The sequence below is a fragment of the Lytechinus pictus genome, chromosome 15 (genome assembly GCF_037042905.1).
Source record: "Lytechinus pictus isolate F3 Inbred chromosome 15, Lp3.0, whole genome shotgun sequence".
Taxonomy (NCBI): Eukaryota; Metazoa; Echinodermata; class Echinoidea; order Temnopleuroida; family Toxopneustidae; genus Lytechinus; species Lytechinus pictus.
The window spans coordinates 29805783-29830176 of record NC_087259.1 but is presented as its reverse complement, the minus strand read 5'-3'; the positions used below and the strand labels follow the sequence as shown (position 1 = coordinate 29830176).

Sequence of the window (24394 nt, the reverse complement as noted above, 5' to 3'; positions counted from 1 at the left end):
ATGAGTTTGTTATTCCTTGTCCGATTTGGATGAAATTTTTCAGTACTTTGTTTGTCTTATTTTTCATCTAATCAAATCATATATTCAGCCTGGAGTAAATCCTAAAAAGAAATATAGATCACAATTCAGTAATTTAGGAACTTTAATAATAGATTTACAGCCTAATTCTTTGGCAATAATCAATTAACATAATTAATTGTAAATAATTCAAATAGTTTTTGAAAAATCATTAACAATATTAGATTAGGTTCTTGCATGGGTGATTATGTACGCTGACATTGTGATCGAGATCGGGGAGGGGGAGACGGAATATGTTCCTGATATTTTGTTTTGTACAGCACACTATGAGATAGAATGATCTCTCTGTAAACAAACAAACAAGAATAAAATAATACAAATCGCACAAACACATCTGAGTTAATTTTGTTGGTCTATTTTATTTCTACATCAAAATATATGAAATATGACATTAAAAAATCTATATAGGCCTAAATACTATAGGAGTACATCTGAACCATTTCAGTAATCTATGTCATCTTGAAGAAATATGTTATGGCTGCAATATTACCAAAAATGCATATTTATGTAAAGGTTAAAAATAAAAAAAGAATGCCATTTCATCATACTTCAAACAAACATTTTTCTCCCAGTTTAATATTTGAATTGTTACGATATCGGAAATTTGGGAATTTATACAATGATTTTATAATGGGAAGAAGGACAATCTAAAGGTGTAGCTTGACTCATTGTGTGTCATTTATTAATAGCAAGCGAGTCTGGGTGTTAACCTAAGTGAGGGGGCGACCGCTCCTATAAATTTTAATGTAGTGAAAAAGAATATGGAGATAGCGCCCATACTATTGAATTGAAGAAAAAAAATGACGTACACCTTTAAGTCGTTTTGCCATTATGCTCTTTAGGACATATTGGTCATAATGCTACTGAACACAAATATAAAATGAATACACATGGGCGGCACTACAGGGACAGGGGTGATCACCCCCATGGTTCTTCAAATAGTGGAAGGGGGGACAAAGGGAAGAAAAGGGGTAGACGGGAGAAAGGAGAGTACATAAGTAGGGATCTAGGTCTTGTAAACTTGGTAAATGCAGGCTTGGATTCATGAATATAAACTCAGTCAAAGTTCAATTAAAAAAATGAAAATAAGTCGCCCTTATAGGTCGTCTTGCCCCTCAGGCAGCGCTCCTGTGAACCAATAAATACGAAATTTAGGGGGGGGAAACAATGAAGACAGGTCCGACAGAAATGCACTGAGGTATGAATATCCCTTTGAGTTGCAAAGGTAAACGATGCTACATATACAAAAATGAAAACGGTTATACTTTGGATAGATACAATTTTGTACCTATCTTTTTTTTCAAAACATATCATGGAATCGTAAATGAGATTTAGATATTTCCCCCAAAAAAATCAACGTGTGCGCCAGATTCTGGTATATGGCAAGAAGAAAATATCGTCTGAATAATAAAGGGGGCAGAGGTTTCCAAGTATCATGACGTGTTATGATTCCAACCCCCAACCCCAGAAAACCAAACCCTGTTTCTCCTGTCATACTTCAAAAAAATGTGATGTGTATTTCCACCACCAAGATGGATAGAGAAAAATATCAGTAATTGGTTAAAGGAAAATAAAACCCCTTTAATCGGTTGAATTAAAACAAAAGAAATAAATCAATGAAGGTTTAATAAAGTTTTGATATAGAATACTGTAATTACGTTTTTGTTCATTTGCCTTGTTATTGTACTTGTTATTGAATTTTTGTAAATTGACCCTTTCAGCATGTGCTGCTGGTCAATTTTTATGTGCATATGTACCAATAAATAAATAACAAATAATAACAAATAAACATTGAATAAATTATAAGAAAGTTAGATGTGCATTTACATCGCTCTTGCTATAGTAGCTCCTCCTATTGGCAACGCGATGACATCTGTACATCCTTGTACATATAAGTTCACTTAAATTGACATCGTGTTCAATGTCACAATCGCGATGTTAAAGGTCCTAAAATCTGAGGTGTTCTTTTTCGACTTTTGAATTTTCTCCGAAATCGTGTTTTGATGAAAGACGTTTACTTTTACAACCGGGAATGGAGGAGAGTAAACACATCCTTTAATTGTTTCTCGTTATATCCGCGTTTTTGTAATCACGTTTTCAATCAAGATTCATGTTGCCGTTTAAATTTGGAAACCGACACTGAACACACCCTTGATAGTCTTTCGCAAGATCGGGTATTTTTTATGAGAGGACATACATGTTTCAAAACATTTTAGTGAATTGTTGTAAGAAATAAACTGAAACTGAAAAGGAACCATAGAGTTTTGGGTTTATAACATGACCTTTGGTATTCCCCTGACTTGAAAATGATTAAGTAAAGGTGAGGCGGGAGAAAAACAGCAAAGGCCAGTTTTATTATAATATCAAGGAATTGTCTCACAGTACCAGTGGGTACTTAGAATTTTATATGCTCTTGGGGGGATACCCCGGCTCGCATCGCGTTTGTCTATGGGGATTCCCCGAAAATTTCAATGATGTAAATATACATGTAGAACATAGGCCTACGGAAATCATTCCAAATAGCTTATGCGTTTTGTATATCACCGTTTCATGTACACAGACTTTATACGTAATAATCATCTATACAGATCTGATCAAAAGTGAAAATAATGTACCACTGTAAATAACGATTGTTGACATAGGACATTAAAAATGGGAGGCAGCAATAACATTCGTAAGTTCCGTGACATTTGTGTTGAAAGAACTGTTTCATGATACCCTATTTTCAAACAAATGCCTATAAGGTCTATACATTTTTGTAATATAAAATGACATGTTCCAAGAACTCCAATACTTTAGAAAAGGCAGAGAATACCGTCAGTACCCCCGTAACACAGAGGTTATAACGATTAATCGCTTAATGAAAATAATGACCTTTCAAGACATCGTTGCCACATGGCTGCATGCGTATTTTGCTTCGTAGACTGACTCGGAACCATTTTATTTCATAATTTAGTGATTAATCGGTATCCTTTGTGTTACGAGACACAGGTGTGAATTATGTGGAGGGATGAGGTTCAAACCCGCCTTACCCCCACCCAAAAAAAATGAAAATGGCTTAAGTATCCACTAACAAGATCCAGACCTCCATCTCTTTTTCACTTTTCTTTCCCCCTTTTTTCATGTTTATTCCTTTTTTATCAACGTTTTTCTCGAGTGTTTCTCTTTTTTTATATTACATTTTAAAAGGGGGACAGTCGCCCGTGTAATAGGCGGCCTATACCTTGAACATAAAGTCACGATAAAGTAACGAAAAGTACTCTTAAGACATTCCATAATCGCTGTTTTCTTTGTCCACCGCCTCCGCCAGCCGCCCCCCACAGCACACACACACCCTCACACACGCACGGATTACGCAAAGGATCCAGAACTTCAAGATAATTGCTTCAAGGAACCGTAGTCAGAAGTGCCAGCATCGACAAGTCGTCGATCAGGGAGTGTGTCGTGGCTTGTTATTTCAAAGGAACGATCAACATATGAAAGAAGTTCTTTCTGAGCTTCCAATCAGCATGATGAACTGTCAAAGGAGATGAACGTCGAGATCCTTCATCCTGATCTGGGTATCAAAAAAGACAAAAATGAAAAACAAAAGAGCGTGATTCTTTACAGCATTTTACACACTTTGACATGGGCTGCAGAACGGGGGGGGGGGGGGGGGGCTTCCAGGGGCAGATCCAGCGGAGGGGGCACTTGCACGGCACCCCCTCCCCATTCCCCGTAGAAACGAAATTCACTTTTCAAAATGGAAAATGCCCTGGCTTTTTCAAAATGAAAATTTATTGTGCCCTTTTCCAAAATGAAATTTATAAACTTTTAAAGGTAAAACATAATACATTTTTGGGGAAAGAAAATCAAACATTTTTTGGCTCGGGCTTTGCGCTCGCATCAATTATTGTCTAGTAAGATGGTAATCCTGGTCATGGATACAAAATTGCTTAGAATGTCTTGTTTTCAGGGTGGAATATCACAATTTTTGGCTCTCGTTCCGCGCTCGCATCAGTTATTGTTTAGTAAGGTATACTGTTCCTGGTTACAAAAGTGTTTAGAATGTCCAGTTCTCAGTTTGGTATATCACAAATTTCCAGCTCGCGCTCGCATTATTCGATTAATGAGATAGGTAGGGGAAGGCGGGGTAAGTTGTGACACTTTTTGCATTTTGCATGTTAGAATTGATATGACTAGTAATATTGTAGAAATAAGTACCTTGCCTTTAAGTTTGATTCTTGGGAAATATTTTTCACCTATATATACCTTTCTACCCCCACACTGAAAATCGTTGTGACCTTTGAAAAAACTGATGTCAAATGGCTCAACTTGCCCCATCTGTGGGGTAAGTTGTGCCACTGTCTGGGGTAAGTTGAGCCACAAAAACTATGTACAAAATGTATGCGGGAGAACCAGGATGTCAATTTTTCATTTAAAGTCTTTTCACTTGCTAATTCTCTGTAAATACTAACATCTTCTAAAAGTAAAAGAACTGTCATGTGAATTTGCTCCTTTCTGCCTGCATATCAATGGCTTTTTATGTTTTTAATTTTTTCTTTTATATATTACCATAAGAGTTACTATGGCTCAACTTGCCGCATGCTGGTTGGCTTATATTAGCCCCGTCTGAACTTTTTGCGATATATTCACATCCACACATTTCTTATGCATCCATCATGTAAAAGACTATGACAAAAGTGAGAATCCATACCTGGACTAACAATATTGTTCTTATTTCTATAATATATTTAAAGATGTGTGTGGGTAAAAAACACTTATCTATTTCACACCCTTTTTTACTTTTTTGGCTGAAATTCGTATTTTTCCCTCTTAAAAAGTACTTTTTGTTTCAAAGTTGAAAACAATGTGGTGGGGTTGAGGGTTATGCAATGGGTCATCAATAAATGACACCACCACAATGTCTGACTCATTCATTATTAGCCTGGGGGTGGTGGCTCAACTTGCCCCTATGCTCAACTTACCCCGCCTTCCCCTATCCTATTCATGAGTCACTAATAAATGCAGTCTTGAACACGTTCTTTTTCTGGTCAGAATATTAAAAAGTTTAGCTCGCGCTTCCCGCTCGCTTCAATTCTTGAATAAATTGATATATTAAATGTTATAGGAGTGTAATAAACCACAAAAGAAATGATCATGCCCCCATTTTGAGGGTCGGGCCCCCGGGTAGGCGAAAAAGGGGCGCCAAAACGAGGAAGAAAAGAGAAAAATAAGAGGGGAGAAAAAAAAGGAGAGAAAGAAGAAGAGAAGGAGAAAAAGAAGTGCGAAATTTATGTCCGACATGGGTGGGGGGGGGGAGCGCCGAATTGATGTTCGACCTAGGGGCGCCGAACTGATGTACGACAAAGGGGCGCCGAATGTATGTTCTACCCAGCGGCGTCGAATCGATGCTCGATATAGGGGCGTTGAATTGATATTCGACTGGGGGCGGGCGTGCCCAATTGATGTTCGACATGATATATAGGGCGCCGAATCGAGGTTCAAACTACGGGGTAGGGCTGCCGAACTGATGCTTTGACCTAGGGGCGCTAAATTGTTGTTTGACATAGGGGGCGCCGAATTAATGTTCGACCAAGGGGGAGGGGTGCCGAATTGATGTTTGACCTACGGGCACCGAATTGATGTTCGTCCTGGGGCGCCAATTTGATGTTCGAACTAGGGGGGTGCCGTATCGTTTTTCAACATAGGGGGACGCCGAATCGATATTCAACCTAGGGGGCGCCGAATTGATATTCGACATAGGGAAGGCGCCGATTTGATGTTCGATATATAATTAAGGGTGGTGCCGAATTGATGTTCGACCTTGGGGCGCCGTATTGAAGTTCGATATAGGGGCGGGCGCCAAATTGATATTTAAACCAGGGGTGGTGTTTAATTGATGTTAAACTTAGAAGGTGCCGAATTGATGTTCAACCTATGGGCGCCGAATTAATGTTTGTCCTGGGGCGCCAATTTGATGTTTGTACCTGGGCGCCAAATTCATGTTCAACCTATAAGGAGAGGGCGCCAAATTCACATTCGATCTTTGGGGCGCCAATTTGATGTTTGACCGGGTGGTGCCAAATTCATGTTTCACATGGGGGGCGCCAAAATCATGTTTGCTTGCATCAATTTAATGCTTGCATGGTGAGATGCCCATCTTGTTCATGATTACCAAAAGTGCTTAGAAAGTCCAAATTTAAGGTCAGAATATCAAAAATTTTCATCTCGCTCTTCGCGCTCGCATTTATTGTTGAGTATAAGGTGACGATCCTGTTCATGGTTTGGGTCCAAATATCGAAAATTTTCAGCTCACGCTTCGCGCTCGCATAACGTGTAATGTCAGTTCCTCATTCTGTTCATGATTACCAAAAATGCTTATACTTAAATGACTAAATTTTCGGTCAGAATATCAAAAGATTTCAGCTCTCGCTTCGCGCTCGCATCAATGTTTAGATATATTCATCCTGTTCAGTAATGTCCAGTTTTGGGTCGGAATATAAAACAAATTCAATTCGCGCTTCACGCTCGCAATTAGATGCCCAAGCATCTTGTTCATGATTACAGAAAGTGCTTTATAGGATCATGAATTTAAGGCAAAAATTTTCAGCTAGCGCTTCGCGCTCGCAGTTAATTTTTTAAAAATAGATTCCAATCCTTTTCACGGTTACAAAATAGATAATGACCAGTTTTGGGTGGGAATATATCAACAATTTTAGAGGTCAAGTCCACCCCAGTAAAATGTTGATTTGAATAAATAGAGAAAAATCAAACAAGCATAACGCTGAAAATTTCATCAAAATCGGATGTAAAATAACAAAGTTATGACATTTCAAAGTTACGCTTATTTTTACAAAACATTGATATGCACAACTCGGTGACATGCAAATGACACGGTCGATGATGTCCCTCACTCACTATTTCTTTTGTTTTCTATTGTTTAAGTTATACAATATTTCATTCTTTGCAGATTTGACAATAAGGACCAACTTGACTGAATCATATAGTATTAAACAATGCTAATTCCACATGTTCATGGAGGAAATACCCGTTGTTTCAGTTGACAATGAAGAGAAAATAAGAATATTTCATATTTCATAAAATAAAATACAAAAGAAATAGTGAGTGGATGACGTCATCAGTATCCTCATTTGCATACCGACTAGGATGTGATTATAACTGTTTGTGAAATAAAGCGAAACTTAAAAATGTCATAACTTTCTTATTTCACATCCGATTTTGATGAAATTTTCAGTGTTATGCTTGTTGGATTTTTCTCTTTTTATCCAAATAAACTTTGTGTTAAAGTGGACATAAAGCTAGCGCTTTGCGCTCGCATAAAATAATTTGTTAAATACCCATCCTGTTCATGATCACCATATGTTTAGAATATCTTAATTGTTAGGTCAGAATATAAAAAAAAATTTAGCTCGCGCTTCGCACTAGCATCGATTGTTTATATACCCATCCTAAAAATGTGCCTAGAATGTCCAGGTTTTTAAGCCCGCGCAATTTTTCTGAAAAGTGCGGCGGCGTCGAAATTAGGTCAGGCTTGATGATGAAAGCGTATTATGCATCTGGGCCAAATCTGGGCATCGATCTGAGGGTCCGTTTCTTGTTATAATTACAAATTTGCAATAACATTTTAAAACTACTGAAAATCCTTTGATTTGATTGGCTGATGGTAAACTTGTTATAAAAATTGTTCATTTTGTTATGTAAACGATACTTTCTTTATGGAACGGCTGGGTTTACTTTCTTTTACTATCTTTACTTTACTATCTTTATAAATTTATACATGGGATCTAAAGATATTTTAAAAGGTTGGTATAACATTATAGCGATAACATCATTCGTTCTTGAATTTTTTACTAAAAAAGGAGAAAAATGATACGTTTTTATGATTTAACATTATTTCAGAAGAAGTACACTTTACTAAAATCGTTTTTATAATGTTAGACATTTTATTGTGAAAAAACATTAAAAATATGTTGTTAGAATATGATGACAATAACATAAAACATTCTCGAAATGTCATTATAATATGTTTCTAGTTTCTCAAATAACATTTCTTAGAAATATTTTTTATAATGTTTAAAAATGTTTTAAAAATGTATCAAGAAACATCCTTATTTTGACTTTTTAAATATCATTTTAACCTTGTTTTACGAACAAAAATATTTACTGAAATCTTTATAATGTCATGCATTGGATATGACAATGACATTAATTATAGTTCTCTTAAAAATATGAAAATATGTTATTAAAATAATGAACATTTTTTAAAAATAGTTTTGTAATGTTTTCCCAAAGTGCTAATGAAATGTACAACAAACACCGTTATTTTGATGTTTTTATGATGTCATACTTGTTTTCAGAAACAAAATATTTTACTGGAACATCTCTATAATATTTACGGTAAATATATGGTGATTGGATATAAAAAAATATCATTATAAAACATTGGTAAAATTTATTGATAATATAGCATTAAAGTTTGTAGATTAGGTATGAAAATATAGTCTCAAAATATTTTAGCTAAATATTCTTTAAAAAGTTTTTTTTCCCCAAAACATTAACACAAATTTATTCAAAACACATTCTTTAAAACGTTTTCATAATATCATATTAATGAATTTTTTTCAGAAACAAAACACTTCTAAAATGTTATTAGAATGTTACTTTAATAACATTAAACGTTCTAAAGGTCACGAGAAAGGATTTAAAAGATAACAGCATTTTAAATCATTTTTACGTTTTTCAAAACCCTACATGTATATAAATAAGAATTCATGTTAAACAAAACCATTTTTTTACATTTTCATGATAATTTATTTTCAGAAATCAAAGAAACATCTTAATAACATCTTTTCAATGTAAAAATTGTTTTCAATGTTATCAACATGTAATGACGGCACATTAAAATTAACGTTCTAAAAAAGTTCATTTTGAAAATATTGATTACATGATGAAAACAAAATGTTTAAAAATATATAATTACATTATTACATCAAACGTTCTAGAAAGGTCATAATGAAATATTTTGACAATATTATAGGGATATTTTCATTTAAAAAGTTGGAAATTGAGGAAAACCATCTTTTATGTTTTTATGACATCATAATAACGATAATTGTCGGGAAAACATTTTGGGAAAATATTATGCCAACTTTGGGATGTAGCAGTCATGAACATTCATGAGAACAGTGAATGACCAAAATTTCAGCTTATATAGATATACGTAACAAAATTAACGTGATTATGTTTACGTACTCGTTTCACCATCAAAAGTTTTACAAAAGTATGTAGCTTGATTACCATATCATTTTCTTAAAATACTTGACAATGATTTTAAGGTTAATTATAGAAAAATTGTTATTAACCATAATCTGCCAACAAGTCGTCAAATGTATAGGAATCAATGGCAAGATTCAATGGATAGATGTAGGATAAGTTTAAGATTAGGATAAGAATATGTTAGGATAAGATAATATGGGTTGTGGGATAGAGTTGTAAAGATGAACTTGAAATTGAAACCAAATAATATTTTGAAAAACATTTTGAAAACATTCACTTAATTGAAACATCAGTAAGATATCATCTTTGCGACATTTTCTTAACATTATCAGAATAACATGTTTAAATTATGTTAAAATGTACGGTCTCAGAAATTAATAAAAACGTTTTTAGAACATTAACTTAAAACCACTGGCGTATATCCCGGGGGGGATGGGGGATATATCCCCCCCCCCCACTTTTCGAGGAGGGGGGATGGCCTGTACAAACATCCCCCCACTTTTTACGAAAGAAATGAAAAAAAAATCACAAGAGATAATTGTTTTATTGGTGAAAATTCTTCCAAAAATACCGCATAACAAATAAAATAATATTATTGAATCATAAAATGCAAATAAACAGCCAGTTCACCATTTCCAAACGAAATACCTATGTCCTTATTATAACATTGAAGAGAAACCCCCGTTTCTTCCAATTCATCAATGTTGGGGTCTTTGGGAAGGGATTAAGATGCAATATCAAATTTTTTTTAATGTAATCTCTAATAAAACCATTAAACCATAATGGGGTAAAAAAGATAATAATATTGGAGGGGTATTGCCATATGGACATACAGTGGCGTAACTACGGGGGACATGGGGGGCACATCCCCACCATCGGCTGACCAAAAAAAAACGGGGAAAGGGGGGAAAGGAGGGAGAAAGGAAGAGAAACGTAGTGGGAAAGAAGAAAATATTATTCATTATAATGTTATATTATAATTATGTTAAGTTACATTACATAAGAAACATTTTTATCATAACTTTATGAAACATAATTTGCCCAGGGCCTACGTCTTCATTGTTCCTGGTGCTCGCATTGTCTGTTTAACGAGATATATAATCCTGTTGTACTAAAACATCCCGTTTTCAAGTCGATATAAACCAAATATATTTCCTAGCACTTGAGTTATCATTGTTTTATGTAGTGACATATATGCTTCTTTTTCATGACTCAAAAGTGATTGCCCCATGTTAAGGTCTTCGTATAAATGAAACATTTCCTGTCCGTGATTACGTTCGCATTAGTGGATTGGTGAGATATGTCTGCTCTTCATTAATTCCTAAAATCAGTCCTTAAAATGTCCCTTCTTCTGATCTGAATATCAAAAATTTTCAGCTCGCGCTTCGCGCTCGCATCATTTGGTTAATGAAATACGTATGGTCCTAGTTAATTCCTACAAAGAAACCTTAGAATGCCCCACTTCAGGTCTGAATTATCTAAGTTTTCAGCTGCGCTTCGCGCTCGCATTGTTAAGCGAGACAGGTACCTATCATGATTACACAGATTTGATTATAATGTCCCTTTTTAGGTGTGAATATAAAAAAATTTCAGCTCGCGCTTCGCGCTCGCTTTATTTGATCAGTAAGATACATATCCGTTTAATTACATTGTCCTTAAAATGTCTCTATTAGGTCACTCACTCAGTCATTCAAAAATTTTGCTGTGCCCCCCCCCCCCAATGCCGTGACCCACGGTACGCAACTTTGGACATATCAATGACAATTCCTTGCATATCTAAAAACATGATTGCAAAAAAAGATGCCAAAATATTTCAGTCATCCCCCTACCCAGTGGCGTACCTAGGATTTTCCACAGGGGGGGCAAATTTGGACGCCCAAAAATTTGACAAGCAAAAAAAAAGAAAAAAAAGGTCATCAATACAAAATAAAGATTTTCGTACCAGAAAAAAATTGACAAGCAAGCAAAAAAAAAAAAAAAAAAAAAAAAAAAAAAAGGTTCTTCAAAATCTCGTCAGGGGGGTCAGAGTGCCCCCCCTGCCCCCCCCCCCCCGTAGGTACGCTAGTGCCCCTACCCATCAACACGGATTTACGCCAGTGCTTAAAACATCAAAAAGATATCATTGCAACATTAAAATACATTGAAAAATGTGTTTAAAATCTTTTTTGATGTTGCAGCTTAACGTTAGGAAAATGTTTTATAGATGAGAAAACCATTCATTATTTTCATATGACTGATTTCAACAGTCCCTAACACATTTTAATGATGGCAAAAGGAAGCTGCTGAAAACTGCTTATCTAATAAAAGAGAGCCAATGGAGTAAATTATAAAGTCAAAAAGGGGCCTAAGCTTTCGATCCTAGCAGAATCTTCGTCGGAGGCAAAAAAAAAAATTTTAATGATGTTTGACCAAACATTTTTATGATATTTTGTCCCGACAATGTTTTTGTGTTAGCTGGGTCCTTACCGAAAATGAGCAAAACTTATTATGATAGGATATATGTTTGTTTGAATTTTCTAAAGGTTTATTCCGGGGTTTATTTATTGAATCTATATCATGGACCTACTACAACTTTATAATGAAGACAATTTATACTAATGGATGGCGGGAATTGTATCAGGTTCATGCCCCCCCCCCCCCCACGTATTTTTTTTATTATAATTATTCAGAGCGAATAAAAAAGAAAGAAAACGAAACAAAATGGAATAAAACTGAAGCATGTGTAAGTATTATGCAGCAAATATGCACCGTAGTACTATTTTTGTTGTTGCTTTTTCTTCTTCTTTGTTGATAGTACTACCGGTACTATATTACCAGATATAATGAACAACATAACAACAGAGCTAATCTGCTATCCACCGTCAGCCGATACGACGTGACAATTTGATTTGTAAGTTCCATATAGGGCCGAGGCTATCTAACTTCGTTACCAATTATTCCATTTAATGTTACTTATCATCATGAGTAAGTGGGCCAAAAAATTTCATACAAATTAAAGCAACATGGATGAATTAATACTAGGCCTACGTTTTTTTTATATGGTACCGGTACTGGTCTAACCCAGGGAGCTCCGGCCCGCTTCGAATTCGCTTTGGGGCCGGAACTCCCTGAGTTTACTGGTCATGCTGGCAGTGGTACCGGTAGTACCATAGTGGTAGTGGTACCGGTACTATACTGGTAAGTGGTAGGGGGACCGGTGCCTGCAAAGCGGGCCGGCGCCCAGGAGCTCACTGTGTATTTACCCATACTCACGGGACTAGGTTAGATTATGGTCAAAATATCTGGCAAAATAAATTGTGGAAACAGAAATTATGCACTTGCCACGATTATGGAGGAAGGTCTATCGTGTGGCAGTATCCTGACATCGAGGCACAGACTGGAACCTCAAAAAAATGAAAAAGTTCTGTCGCGATACCTCTCCCAATTCTTTCAAAATTCATAACAAAATGGCCGATCGAGACTGGGGTAGAAGGAGAGAACGTTTCGTTTTTTGAGGTTCCAGTCTGTGCCTCGATGTCGGGATACTGCCTCACGATAGACCTTCATCCATTATAATCGTGGTAAGTGCATAATTTCTGTTTTCACAATTTCCTTTCCAAGTTATTGAGACAGTAATTGAGACCACAATCTACCCAAATCCCGTGTCTATGTGTAAATGCACGGTCGACTCCTTAAACCAGGATAATGCCGGTAAATGCCCAATTATCTGCCGTTTCGCAGGAGTTTTTAAACATTTTCTGTTATCCTGAGCCAGACACCTGAGAAGAGAACCCTGCACCTGGTCCTGGCTGGATCTCCTGCTACACTAGATTCAAGTGACTAAAGTCTCCCAGCATAGGACTTGTACTTCTGTGTTTCGCACGATGCTTTTTTATACACATACAGCATCTATGGAGGAAAGGGTGTGCTAGCACACTCTTCATTTCAATTACTCCTTACATTAATTCTCCCTTTTGACCGAAAACAAAGCATTTTAATAGAAATTATTACTTTAACAATTACTTAAACAATCAGCTTACCAGTTTCTTGAATGTGATTTGATAGATCGTCGATCGGTCGACGTCGTTATGTTTCTTTCACAGCTTGAGCTTACGAATGTGCCAGCCAATCAAGTTCAGGTTACCATTTTCAGTTTGTTGATTTGACCCTATGTGCGTAGTCAAAGTGTGACAAAATATCAAAATATTTGAAGGAATAATCACCAACTTCCTATTTCTCTTTTCAGAATAATACTCTGTGATACAAGTGTAATTTGAATGGGAGGTGCAGAGCTAACCTTCAATGAAAACAAGAAACCCTCGTTGGTTTTCCAGGAGAGTCAGTGTCAACTCTGCAAGTACACTCTCCGAGACCCCCTTTCAGCCTCTTGCAGACATCCGTCCTGCAAGAGTTGCCTGGCAGTCCTTTTCACCCGGTAATTTTTTGTTCACATCGAAGTGGGTCTCACCAGTGTTGCAATTATCAAGAGTATTTAAAGAAAAATAAAAAGCTCTTTATAAAAATCTTTAAAAAATAGGTGTTAGAAAAATTGATCGAAAGCAGTTGCATTCCTAAATTGACTAACTATTGTGTAAAGTTCAGATCAATTGGGTTCTACTGTTCTACATGAGCGAGCTCATATGACCTCAAAATGCATAGAGGTAATTCCTCAGAGATTTTAAATGTGAAATTATAACATTCTTTACTTGATCATGAACCCTATTAAGTAGTGGTTCAATTTTTTCATAGCATGACACAAAAATTACTAAGTTGAGTAACGCCACTCGACAAATTTTAGAAGCAATCTACACTTTGTTTTTTTCATTAACCCAAATGGCTATATTGCAATTTCACATCTGGGTAGATCACAATTGTTCACAGAAATCCAACTGTGCACAAACAAGAAGAGTGTCTTTATAAGAAATAAAGATGCCTTTTGCAGCAGAAACAGATTTTGCTATTAAATCTCGTGGCTTTGCTCATTCAAGATTGATTGATTGATAGTATTTATTCCATTCTTCATAAAAATAAAGAGAAAAACACAAGGTAATAACATAAATTACATGTAATTTTTTTTAAAGATATTCAATATTGATGAAAATCTGGAAAATATTTGAAAAGAAAGAGTACATACTGTATAAATGAATGAGGAGGCAACTACTAGAAAGGCAAATCCTTGTTAGTGCTGCCACCTTTACAAAACTGGGAAATGATGTAATTAAATACACCAGATTGAAACATTGAGCATAAAAGGGGGAAATGCAAATTATAACAAACTGACAAAAAATACAACTATTTATGATCAGTATCTTAAAAAATGAATTGATCAATTAAATTCTCTTATTAAACATTTATAGTCCATCAGTGTAACACTCAGACTGAATAATTTTCCTCAAAATCATTATAGAGGTTGCAATGTTATACCATTTTGCTATAACCAGGATTCTCCCGACTATAATCAGAATTCTGTTTTTAAAATAATTTTTTCATATTTAAAAAAGTCTATTTATTTTTTTTAAACGTGAAATCCTTTTCCCAAGAATGTTGTTTTTTTACTGCCTTTTTAAGTCAAATGATAAAGCTATCATGCAGACTCGCCTTGAAAAATCATTTTTGATTTCTTTAATAAGCAAGAGCTTGTAACCTCGAACGGGCATCTCAGATTTCAGCGGGGACATAGCTACCCTTGGCTACTTTTCAGATTTTTTTTCAGAGGGGAATATCATGCCTGTATAACATGTATTCTTTTCTTTTAGAGTTTTGTAAAATTGAAATATCAAGATACAATTGAGGGACTATGCTAATTTATTTAGCACATGTTCCATGGGGGGTCTCATGATCCATTGATCCATTGTAAACCTTTCCATGGGGTACTGTTGTTAGTGACAGGTGCTGTTTTGTTGTAGAACTTCTTTCGTAGTTATTGTTTGACAACCAAGGGTTTGGGTTATATGCTCTTTTCCACTAACAGAAATGCTATTCGGTTCTAATAACTGAATGAAATCATTCAATATACAGTAGATCACTCATTGATATAACTGAAGTTGTGCAGGTGGATACCTACATGTCCACCAGGGTTTCCCCTTACTCCCATACAAATTATGTTCATTATTATTAATCATTATTATTATTATTATCATTATTATTATTATTATTATTCCTGTAAACAGGATCAAGTTCATATTTTATTATTATTATTATTAATATCATTATTATTCTTCTTATTATTATTATCATTATTATTTTTGATATTATTGTTATTATCATTATTATTAATATTATCATTATTATTATATTATCAAGAGTTCAGTGACATAGTTCAGTGCACACAGAATCTGCACAATCTCAAACATTATAAGGGGCTCCCCTTCCTCAGGATTGTTATTCGCCCGAAGAAGCCAAAAGGTATTTTACTAAAGCATAACAACAGTGAGTTATTATTTTCATTTTTTTCTCCTTCATGTTTTACACTACTGAAAGAATTTATGAGATGTATTTATATCAGTTTATTGTTATTATGTTTATTGAACTACGGCAACGGCTTCAAGAAAAGATAATTTTTTTTTGAATGAGAAGTTTTTCTGAGAAGGATGCACCCTTTGAAGATATCCAAGATGCTGTTTTTTTTTACAAGACTGCTGTTTACTTGGATCAGGAAACAAAGTTTGCTCCATCCAGAAAACACTACATGTAATTGAATCAAACTTTAGTGAGATTAATCAATTTTTCACTTATCCTTATTAACTATTTTTGACATTTAATTTTCATTATTTTTTAATCATTTTTTATTTTTTTTTGTATTTAATGTTTTCCCCTCCTGTTTATTCACTTATTTAACCATGTTTCTTTTTTTTTAGGGGGGGGGGGTAGCTAAAAAGTTAATGATTGGTATTTTTGGATATTAAATTCAAACTATTGTCAGCAATGTCATTAAATAAGTTGCAAAATTTAGGTTTTTCAATCTATACTGGTCAATGACATTTTTTTATAACAGATTCCGGACCATGAATTTACAGAGCATGGGGCTTGAAATTGTAAATGAGAGTTTAAGGCTAAACTTATTTCTGGTTACCGCCTTGAAAGGGGGGGGGGGCTCCAAACTGCATAGGAAAAAAAACCCACATCCTCCTTGTTTTCCCCCCAGATATCTAATTGAACCTGTCATGTGAAATCTGATCCTATTATCACTAGTTGACCTACATGCACACTTTTTCCTACAATTAACAAACCACCTCACCCGGATCAATGGGGAATTTATTCTTCATTCTGGGTTAGGCTTGTCTATGATGTGACATCTCTTTGTTGATAAAGAACTTGATTATAGAGAATAATCAAAACCTTTTCCATAGCCAAGATGGAAATGAACCTTTTTTATTATTATCATTATTATTTGTTTGACGTCACCTGTGCCTGGGAGACAAAAACCAAACTGAATCACTATGATCCGCAGGTCTCTCCTCTTGATATGACTGATGGGGGGGGGGTGCAGGTGGACCACTACACCGGGGTTTCCCCCTACTCTTACACAAATGGTGCAGTAGGTTCTTAACGTGCAAAGGTGGTGACTCTCCTCTACACGGGCCTCCATTCAACAACGTCTTAGATAGATTACAATCCATACTTACTACAGATTTTTCCAGACAATTTTTACCGAGTAATTTTGTTTAAAATTTCAATTAATGTAACTTACCTATCAGTCTGCTTGCTATAGCTGAAATGTCCCCTTTCAAGTTCAATTATCAATGATATAATACATAAATAGTAACCTTGAATTTAATTGATGTTGAACACTACGGTATTTACATGGGAGGTAGTGTCACCGATTGATTACAAAGATAACATAAAAATACCAACTTATGCAAAAGGTCCCAATTTTTCTATGTTATACATACATGAATGGGCAACCAGAATAAGGAAGATTTTTTTCTTCTAAGGATTAGGGGTTCTAAAGATTAGGGGAAGGTGAACAGGTAACAATGTAAATTGAATACTAAGTTAGGACTTTTTTTTTTGCAAAATTAAATATTAAGAAATAGCCATCTTAAAACTTCACTCACTTTCTTCAATGTTTAGGGACCTCCCACCAATTGACAAAGTATTGTGTCCAACATGCAACTGTCTGCTCAAGCTAAATGAGGTATGTGTTTTTGAGGTTATCCCCCCCCCCCTAAAAAAAATGAAAAAGAAACACTAGACACTAGATTCATTACTACTTTAGAAGTGGTATTGAGGTATTTCATGCATTATTTTATCACTATCAAGTTGTACTCTGTGTATTGTTAATGGGCTGTGAGCTGTGACATTAAACATTATTATGAATCAACAAAAAGTGACATTGTATTAATAATATGATAAGTTATAATATTTTTTTTCTATTATAAAATTATAACTTCTAAAGGGGAGAGAGCTGGAATCTTAAATTTTCAACAAAGTTGACTTATCTATCTTTTTAATCAGGGGTTGGCATGGTAGCCACATTTTATTTTCTCTAAATAGATGTCATATTTCCTGGACATCTGATTAGTGGAAAAGTATATATACATGTAAATTGTACTCATCCTCAAAATCTATATAAATTTATGATGATTGTAACAGAAAAAAAAATAAATCAAACATCCACTGTAAGAGATTGGTTTCACCACTTGTTGCACATGCTAATGTTGATAATTCTTTGATTTAAGCCGCGGCCGAGTCAAACATTCTATCTTTTAGCAATAATCATCCACAATTCTTCTTCCAGTTAAAGCCTGATGTGGCAGCTCAAAAGAGGCTACAAAAGATTAAGTCATGCAAGTGTAAAAATTGTAGCTGGAAAGGGTCCTACACTGATTATATTCAGGTAAGAAAATAAAAAATATGATGTTGCTGATAATAATTACACGTATCATGATAATATTAATAAAGAAAAAAAATAGTGGCATGGGGGTGTTGTGGTCCAGTGGTCCTGACTCTTGCCTTTCAAACAGAGGGTCGTAGGTTTGAATCCCAGCCATGGCGTGTTTTCCTTCAGAAAGAAATTTGCCCACATTGTGCTGCACTCAACCCAGGGGAGGTGAATGGGTACTCAGCAGGATAAATTCTATGAATGCATGAGTGCTGAAAGGCAGCTCGAGGTAAAGCCGGGGTAATAATGATAATAACAATACATGTACGCCTCGGAATAGATTGTTTCTAGATAGATTGCACTATACAAATGCCTATATTATTATTATTAGAAGTAGAAGTAGTAGTAGTAGTGCTAGTAGTAGTAGTAGTAGTAGTAGTAGTAGTAGTAGTAGTAGTAGTAGTAGTAGTAGTATTAGTAGTAGTAGTAGTAGTAGTAGTAGTAGTAGTAGTAGTAGTAGTAGTAGTAGTAGAAGTAGTAGTAGTAGTAGTAGTAGTAGTAGTAGTAGTAGTAGTAGTAGTAGTAGTAGTAGTAGTAGTAGTAGTAGTAGTAGTAGTAGTAGTAGTAGTAGTAGTAGTAGTAGTAGAAGTAGTAGTAGTAGTAGTAGTAGTAGTAGTAGTAGTTGTAGTAGTAGTAGAAGTAGTAGTAGTAGTAGTAGTAGTAGTAGTAGTAGTAGTAGTAGAAGTAGTAGTAGTAGTAGTAGTAGTAGTAGTAGAAGTTGTAGTCGTAGTAGTAGTAGTAGTAGCAGTAGAAGTAGTAGCAGCAGCAGCAGTAGTAGTAGTAGTTGTAGTAGTAGTAGAAGTAGTAGTAGTAGTAGTAGTAGTAGTAGCAGTAGTAGTCGTAGTAGTAGTAGCAGTAGAAGTAGTAGCAGCAGCAGCAGTAGTAGTAGTAGTTGTAGTAGTAGTAGAAGTAGTAGTAGTAGTAGTAGTAGTAGTAGTAGCAGTAGTAGTAGTAGTAGTAGTAGTAGTAGAAGAAGTAGTAATAGTAGTCGGAGCAGCAGTAGTCGGAGCAGCAGCAGTCGGAGCAGCAGCAGTAGTAGCAGCAGCAGTAGTAGTAGCAGTAGCAGCAGCAGCAGCAGCAGCAGCAGCAGCAGCAGTGGTGGTAGTATTTATACGCTAAGAGAGATTTACTTTACAGTTCATCTGTGTGCATGTGTAGGGTGTTCTGAAGTAGTACTATGAGTGATTGTTCTTTACTAGAGCATTGACCAAGCTAGCTTGCTCACTATCTAGATTCCAATCAGCTACAATGCCCATAAATTTCTTTGTCAGGTTGGCTAGATGTACATGTACCCATACCCCACAGACAACTAAAGAAACCAAGATCCTATTAATGTAGGTGTATTATTATACATGTATCTAGTTTCTTACACCAGATCCGTAGTGTGCTCATAACCATTTCTTCTATGTTCCATATACATATCATAATTCGTAAGCCAGGCATCTACATGGCTCGCCCTAGATTGAAATCGAAAGGTGGTCTTGGCAATGCTGGCAGTGTATGGGCCTGTCACAGCCAATGAGCCTCAAGGCTCAAGCAGACTAAGTAGTTATTATTTTTCATGGAGTATCATAAAAATTTTCAGAAATTAATGGCAAAGAATACAAAATACCAGTAGTGCCTAGCAAGATACATGTAGAGCTTCGACATTTGCAAGCATAAAACTGCCTGTGCTACAAGCATAAAGTGATACTTGGTTTAATTCGTACATGCACAATGTGCATACATGCATTTACGCGTGTGTACTTGTAAAATTGACAAAGCATGTATACAACACAAACATTGTGATTTATGAAGATTATATCAGAATTATTTGTATTCTAATGATCACTTGGCCATTCTTACCCTTGTCTGGGATATAGTTAATTTGAACTTGATCCTTGAAGAGCAGATTCTGGGAAAAACCCGTCATGGGTCCACAGTCCGTTGTTCACTTCCCGCCATTTTTGTCAAGCAATAAGGTCATTACAACACATGGGTGAATTCCGTGATATGATTGGTGGGGGATTTTTTTCTCCGCTGAACTAAGCAGTTTGAGCGGGAAAACTATGAATGGTGTGTGCGTGCAACTTTGTAATGCTCTGAGTTGAGTTTTATTTTCATAGTATATTGAATGCTGCTGGAGGGCATATACTTTGGATGAACATGCAGTTAAAAGATATGGGCATGCTTCAATTGAATAATATCATTAGCTTCCCAAATAATATGAATTGATGTAGGATTGAACAGATCTATAGGATACACGATTCCATTTAGACCATGTATAATGCATCATTTGGAATTTTATTTATCATAAATTGAATATATTTACCTAATAATGCACTGTAATAGGAAGACCCCCCCCCCCCCCTTCTCCCCAACCCCTTTTAGGTGATCATTTGTGCCATATTCATGTTACTGAATATTTGACCCTTTTGAGGGTCTTACATGTAGATCTTGAACTGGAGGTCTTCTGTGTTTTCTTCAGGGGTAGTTATGAAATCTTCCCTAGAGTCTACTCCATTTATAGGGGTGGGTTGGGATAATTTTGCTGTCTTCATTCCACAAAAACCTGTAATCCATGGGACAAAATCCTTTTTCTCATTCCTATTTAGGGGATATATCAAATAATGTTGGACAAGCATAAGTGTAAATATACATGAAAAAATAAGAAGGGTGGACATACATGTACAGTAAGCTCCTCATATTAGAAAATAGGACCCCTTAATTTACATTTAGCCAATAAAACAGGACATTTTTTATCAGATTAACCCATGTGGATACATGTATTTATGCTTGAAAATTTCAGGAAATATGAAGACATTTTATGATTTCTATGACAATTTAATGACATTTTATGAAATTAAAGTGTAAATAGAATACTCTCTAACCTTGAACATACATGTACATATATATTCATGGTCATGCCTTTAGTATCCATAGCACATGTGAATATCTCCGTGCATCAATATAAAAGTGCATCAGAGAAAATATATCAAATATTAATTTCATAAATAGCAATGTGATTGTTACTCACCTTGATTCATTCATAGTCCATTACCAGAATATACCACAAATTGTGAGAATTTGACAAAAGATTATTGAAATAAAATCAACATTCACTGGATGCGAAAGCTTGTATTGTCCGCGTGCATGCATTTGCCGCCATTTTGTCATGCATGTCGCGGATGGGTGTCACATGATCTATTGTGAGTACTCATGACAGAATAGTGCAGGGTAGGCATTCCCTTTTTCAGAATATAAGGTTCATTGTAGTGTGATTTTATTATTCAAGGTTAAACGATAGATTTAAATATCAGAGATGTGTTTAGAGTCTTTAGACAAGATAAATATAGGGCGGATCCAGTTTTGATCGGGGGAGCAGTGGTGTACAGACATTTTCTGCCAAGCAAAAAAAAATGAAATGAAAGAAAACAGATCAAGGGTCACCATCATAGAAGAGAAATTGCCCCCTCCAACCCCAAAAATGGTGATGGGGGAAGCCCCCCCCCCCCTCCCCATATAAATGTACAGTTTGGTTTCAAACTTTCAATTCATTTCGCAAAACATAATCACATAGAAATAATTACATTTAACTACCAGTGCATCTTATCTTTGACAAAATCGAAGTTTTATGCAGGGATCTCCATTGAGTAGTGTGTGTTATTTTCTATTTTTCTATTTCTACTTTTGATTTAAAACCCCACTACTTTTAGAATCATGAGCGGAACTGTGGCGGAGTCGCACGCATTCAATGTAAGGTGTTTGGATGCGGGAAATGGCTGCCAGAGAAACGAGCGCTTGACGTCCATCGAACAGACGAGTGGTGTCCCATGATACTTATCATGAAAGCTAGGCTAAACCATGCAGAAATTGTACATCTCAGTATGAGGGTAAGTATTGGATATTAGCCTAACTGGCCTTTAGTCACATAATTTTAAGCCTAGTTACCACCCAATTATATTGGAACTATTCAACAACTTGCTGGCAGCTTTTACTAGTATCTTGATGCATTCATTCCAAAACTTGTATGACCCACGTTTGTTAAAAATGAGATAAAGAAATGAAATGTAACTCCAAGGAAAACCCTTTGCCTATTACCATACCCAAAAAGAAAAAAAGTAATGGTACTTGCATGAAGATGAAAATTTTGCTGCTAGCAGCTTTTATCTTGATGTAATCATTCTAAAGCTTGCATGACCCATGTTTTGTTTTGTTTTTTTGAGAAAAGGAGATGAAATGTAACTCCAAGGAAAATCTTTAGCTTAATACCATACCTCAAAAAGAATAAAAAAAGATAATGATATTAATGAATGAAGATCAAGTTACTTGGCTTTTTGCATTTGATTTTGAACACATGCACACAGAAACCAAGTTGTACCTGAAAGAACTTACTCACTCTTTACATTTTATCATGAGGGTCTGAATACACTTTAATAAAAAGTGACTTTTTTTCGTTTCATCCATTGTATTTATCACATCTAAGTAATCTCAATATACACGTACGATGAACAATAAAACAAAAAGATCGAAAACAAAGTAATATGAATATATCTTTGATAAGAGGATCATTGAAAGCTCACAAATAGCTTGTGGGAAATGATACTCATTAAAAGAATTATAAATAGAATGTACCTTTGGTTTACACCGAAAGTTGAAGTTGGTTAATCAGTAATTGAGATCTATACATTACATTAACGCCTGTGTAAAAATACCTCCCAATACCAAGGGATATTATTCTCAGGTTACCTAGCAACACGTCAAAGAATCAAAGGAGGCAGCAATATGTGGTAAAATACATGTATCAGTTTCACTTACCTATTCTTGGAATGGCAGCTCAGATCAAGATGCTATTACCATGTCCATACAAATCAATAAACAGAAACAGCTGAATTATAATATTCCAAATACCAATGAATCATAGATTAACACTAAAATGTGTGATAAAATTGATCATCCAAGTATCAAATGACTGTTAATGGATACAGACAGACAGCATAGAACTTGATAGTTTCATGTAGTATTCCAGCAATGTGTTGATCAACAGTTACGCAATATTTGTTTTTTTTTCCTGGAGGGCTGGAGACGTCATAGCATCTGCTGCTTTGATTACATGATAAGAATTAAAATATTGGTTAATATAAAAAGAAAGCACTCTTGACCTCTATGGGCATTTCCCCTTTTTCTGATTTGTATTACTCATCAGTGCTGATTGTGGCAGAGAATGTACCTGTTGGCTGCTGTGTTTATTTTGGTCCCCTATAAATCATTGTCCCTTGTCTTTTTTTCTTTGCTTGTGACACAGAGGAAAATGAGTGATGCATACATGCACATATACTGTACATATATTCAAATATAAATTAAGCACCCTATCCCCCCCCCCCTCCTTATTATCAAAAATTCATGTTCGTCATTGTGTTTTACAAATAATTTTGAATTCATTCATTGACTCTCCTTCATAATTTTCATTAATCGATACTTTATCCATCCATTTATAACTACTATAGGTGCTGTTAGCCACCTATGTATTTGAATTTCCTTTTAATTGTAAAATAAATCTACAATTCAAGTTTGGCCAACTTATTATTATAAAACAATCCTGCCACATCATAGAACTATATGACATATTAGGACTACGACCTGCTTCACAGCCATTGTAATTAGTACTTGGATAATTAGTTGGACGAAATCCGCCTCAAATATATCAAAACATGAATTAATCCTACATATTTTATTTCCCTTTCAATTTTTTTCCTCACTGACTATAGATCTTCTGCATGATGATGTAGGTAAATGGTTTGTGTTCAAAATAAAAATTGTGACTTAAAAGTAAATTCAACAAAAGAAATGATTTGTTTGAATAGGGGATGGCATCTTATATCACATGTTGAGAAACACAACTGCTTTGCCAAATTTCTGATTGCCCTAAAACTGTCTAATTCTTTTTTCACAGTGGAAATGAATGAGAGAAATTTTCACCATTTATAACATATACATTCTTTTAGCATGTCCTGTATTATTTATTTATTTCCGTTTTATTTCAGCAGGGTAGCCCTTTCAGTTACAAAACTGCTTTACCAAGGGGCCCTGCACAATAAAAAAATAAATACATATAAATAACAATTTACACACAAATAAACTACTTAACTATATACTTAACTACAATTATTTACTCAAGTAAAATCACATTAAATT

At 35.2% G+C, this 24394-nt stretch overlaps 1 protein-coding gene and 1 long non-coding RNA gene across 3 annotated transcripts; one reads left to right on the top strand and one right to left on the bottom strand.

The window, feature by feature from the left end:
- Positions 1–417: 417 nt before the first annotated feature.
- LOC135156878 (uncharacterized) lies at positions 418–13504 on the bottom strand. Its single transcript, XR_010295921.1, has 2 exons — positions 13377–13504; positions 418–3634 (listed from the first exon to the last, which is right to left on the bottom strand). It is a non-coding gene; the product is annotated as an uncharacterized LOC135156878 (long non-coding RNA).
- Positions 12173–24394, top strand: LOC135156877 (TNF receptor-associated factor 2-like). Of its 2 annotated transcripts, none has more exons than XM_064110648.1 (5): positions 12173–12247; positions 13583–13771; positions 17410–17473; positions 18077–18175; positions 21916–24394. In XM_064110648.1, exons 2-5 carry the CDS (start codon positions 13614–13616, stop codon positions 22108–22110), a joined length of 516 nt encoding a protein of 171 aa, XP_063966718.1. In that variant the 5' UTR covers positions 12173–12247; positions 13583–13613; the 3' UTR covers positions 22111–24394. The 2 variants fall into 2 exon arrangements, with proteins under 2 accessions (XP_063966718.1, XP_063966719.1); XM_064110649.1 differs by lacking the exon at positions 12173–12247 and adding an exon at positions 12273–12321.

What these genes read in the sequence shown, in the direction of transcription:
- LOC135156877 (XM_064110648.1), top strand. Translation starts at nt 13,614, where the DNA reads ATGGGAGGTGCAGAGCTAACCTTCAATGAAAACAAGAAACCCTCGTTG. An exon ending in CTGGCAGTCCTTTTCACCCG is followed by an intron (nt 13,772 to 17,409) that starts GTAATTTTTTGT and finishes TTCAATGTTTAG; the next exon opens with GGACCTCCCACCAATTGACA. An exon ending in CCTACACTGATTATATTCAG is followed by an intron (nt 18,176 to 21,915) that starts GTAAGAAAATAA and finishes CACTACTTTTAG; the next exon opens with AATCATGAGCGGAACTGTGG.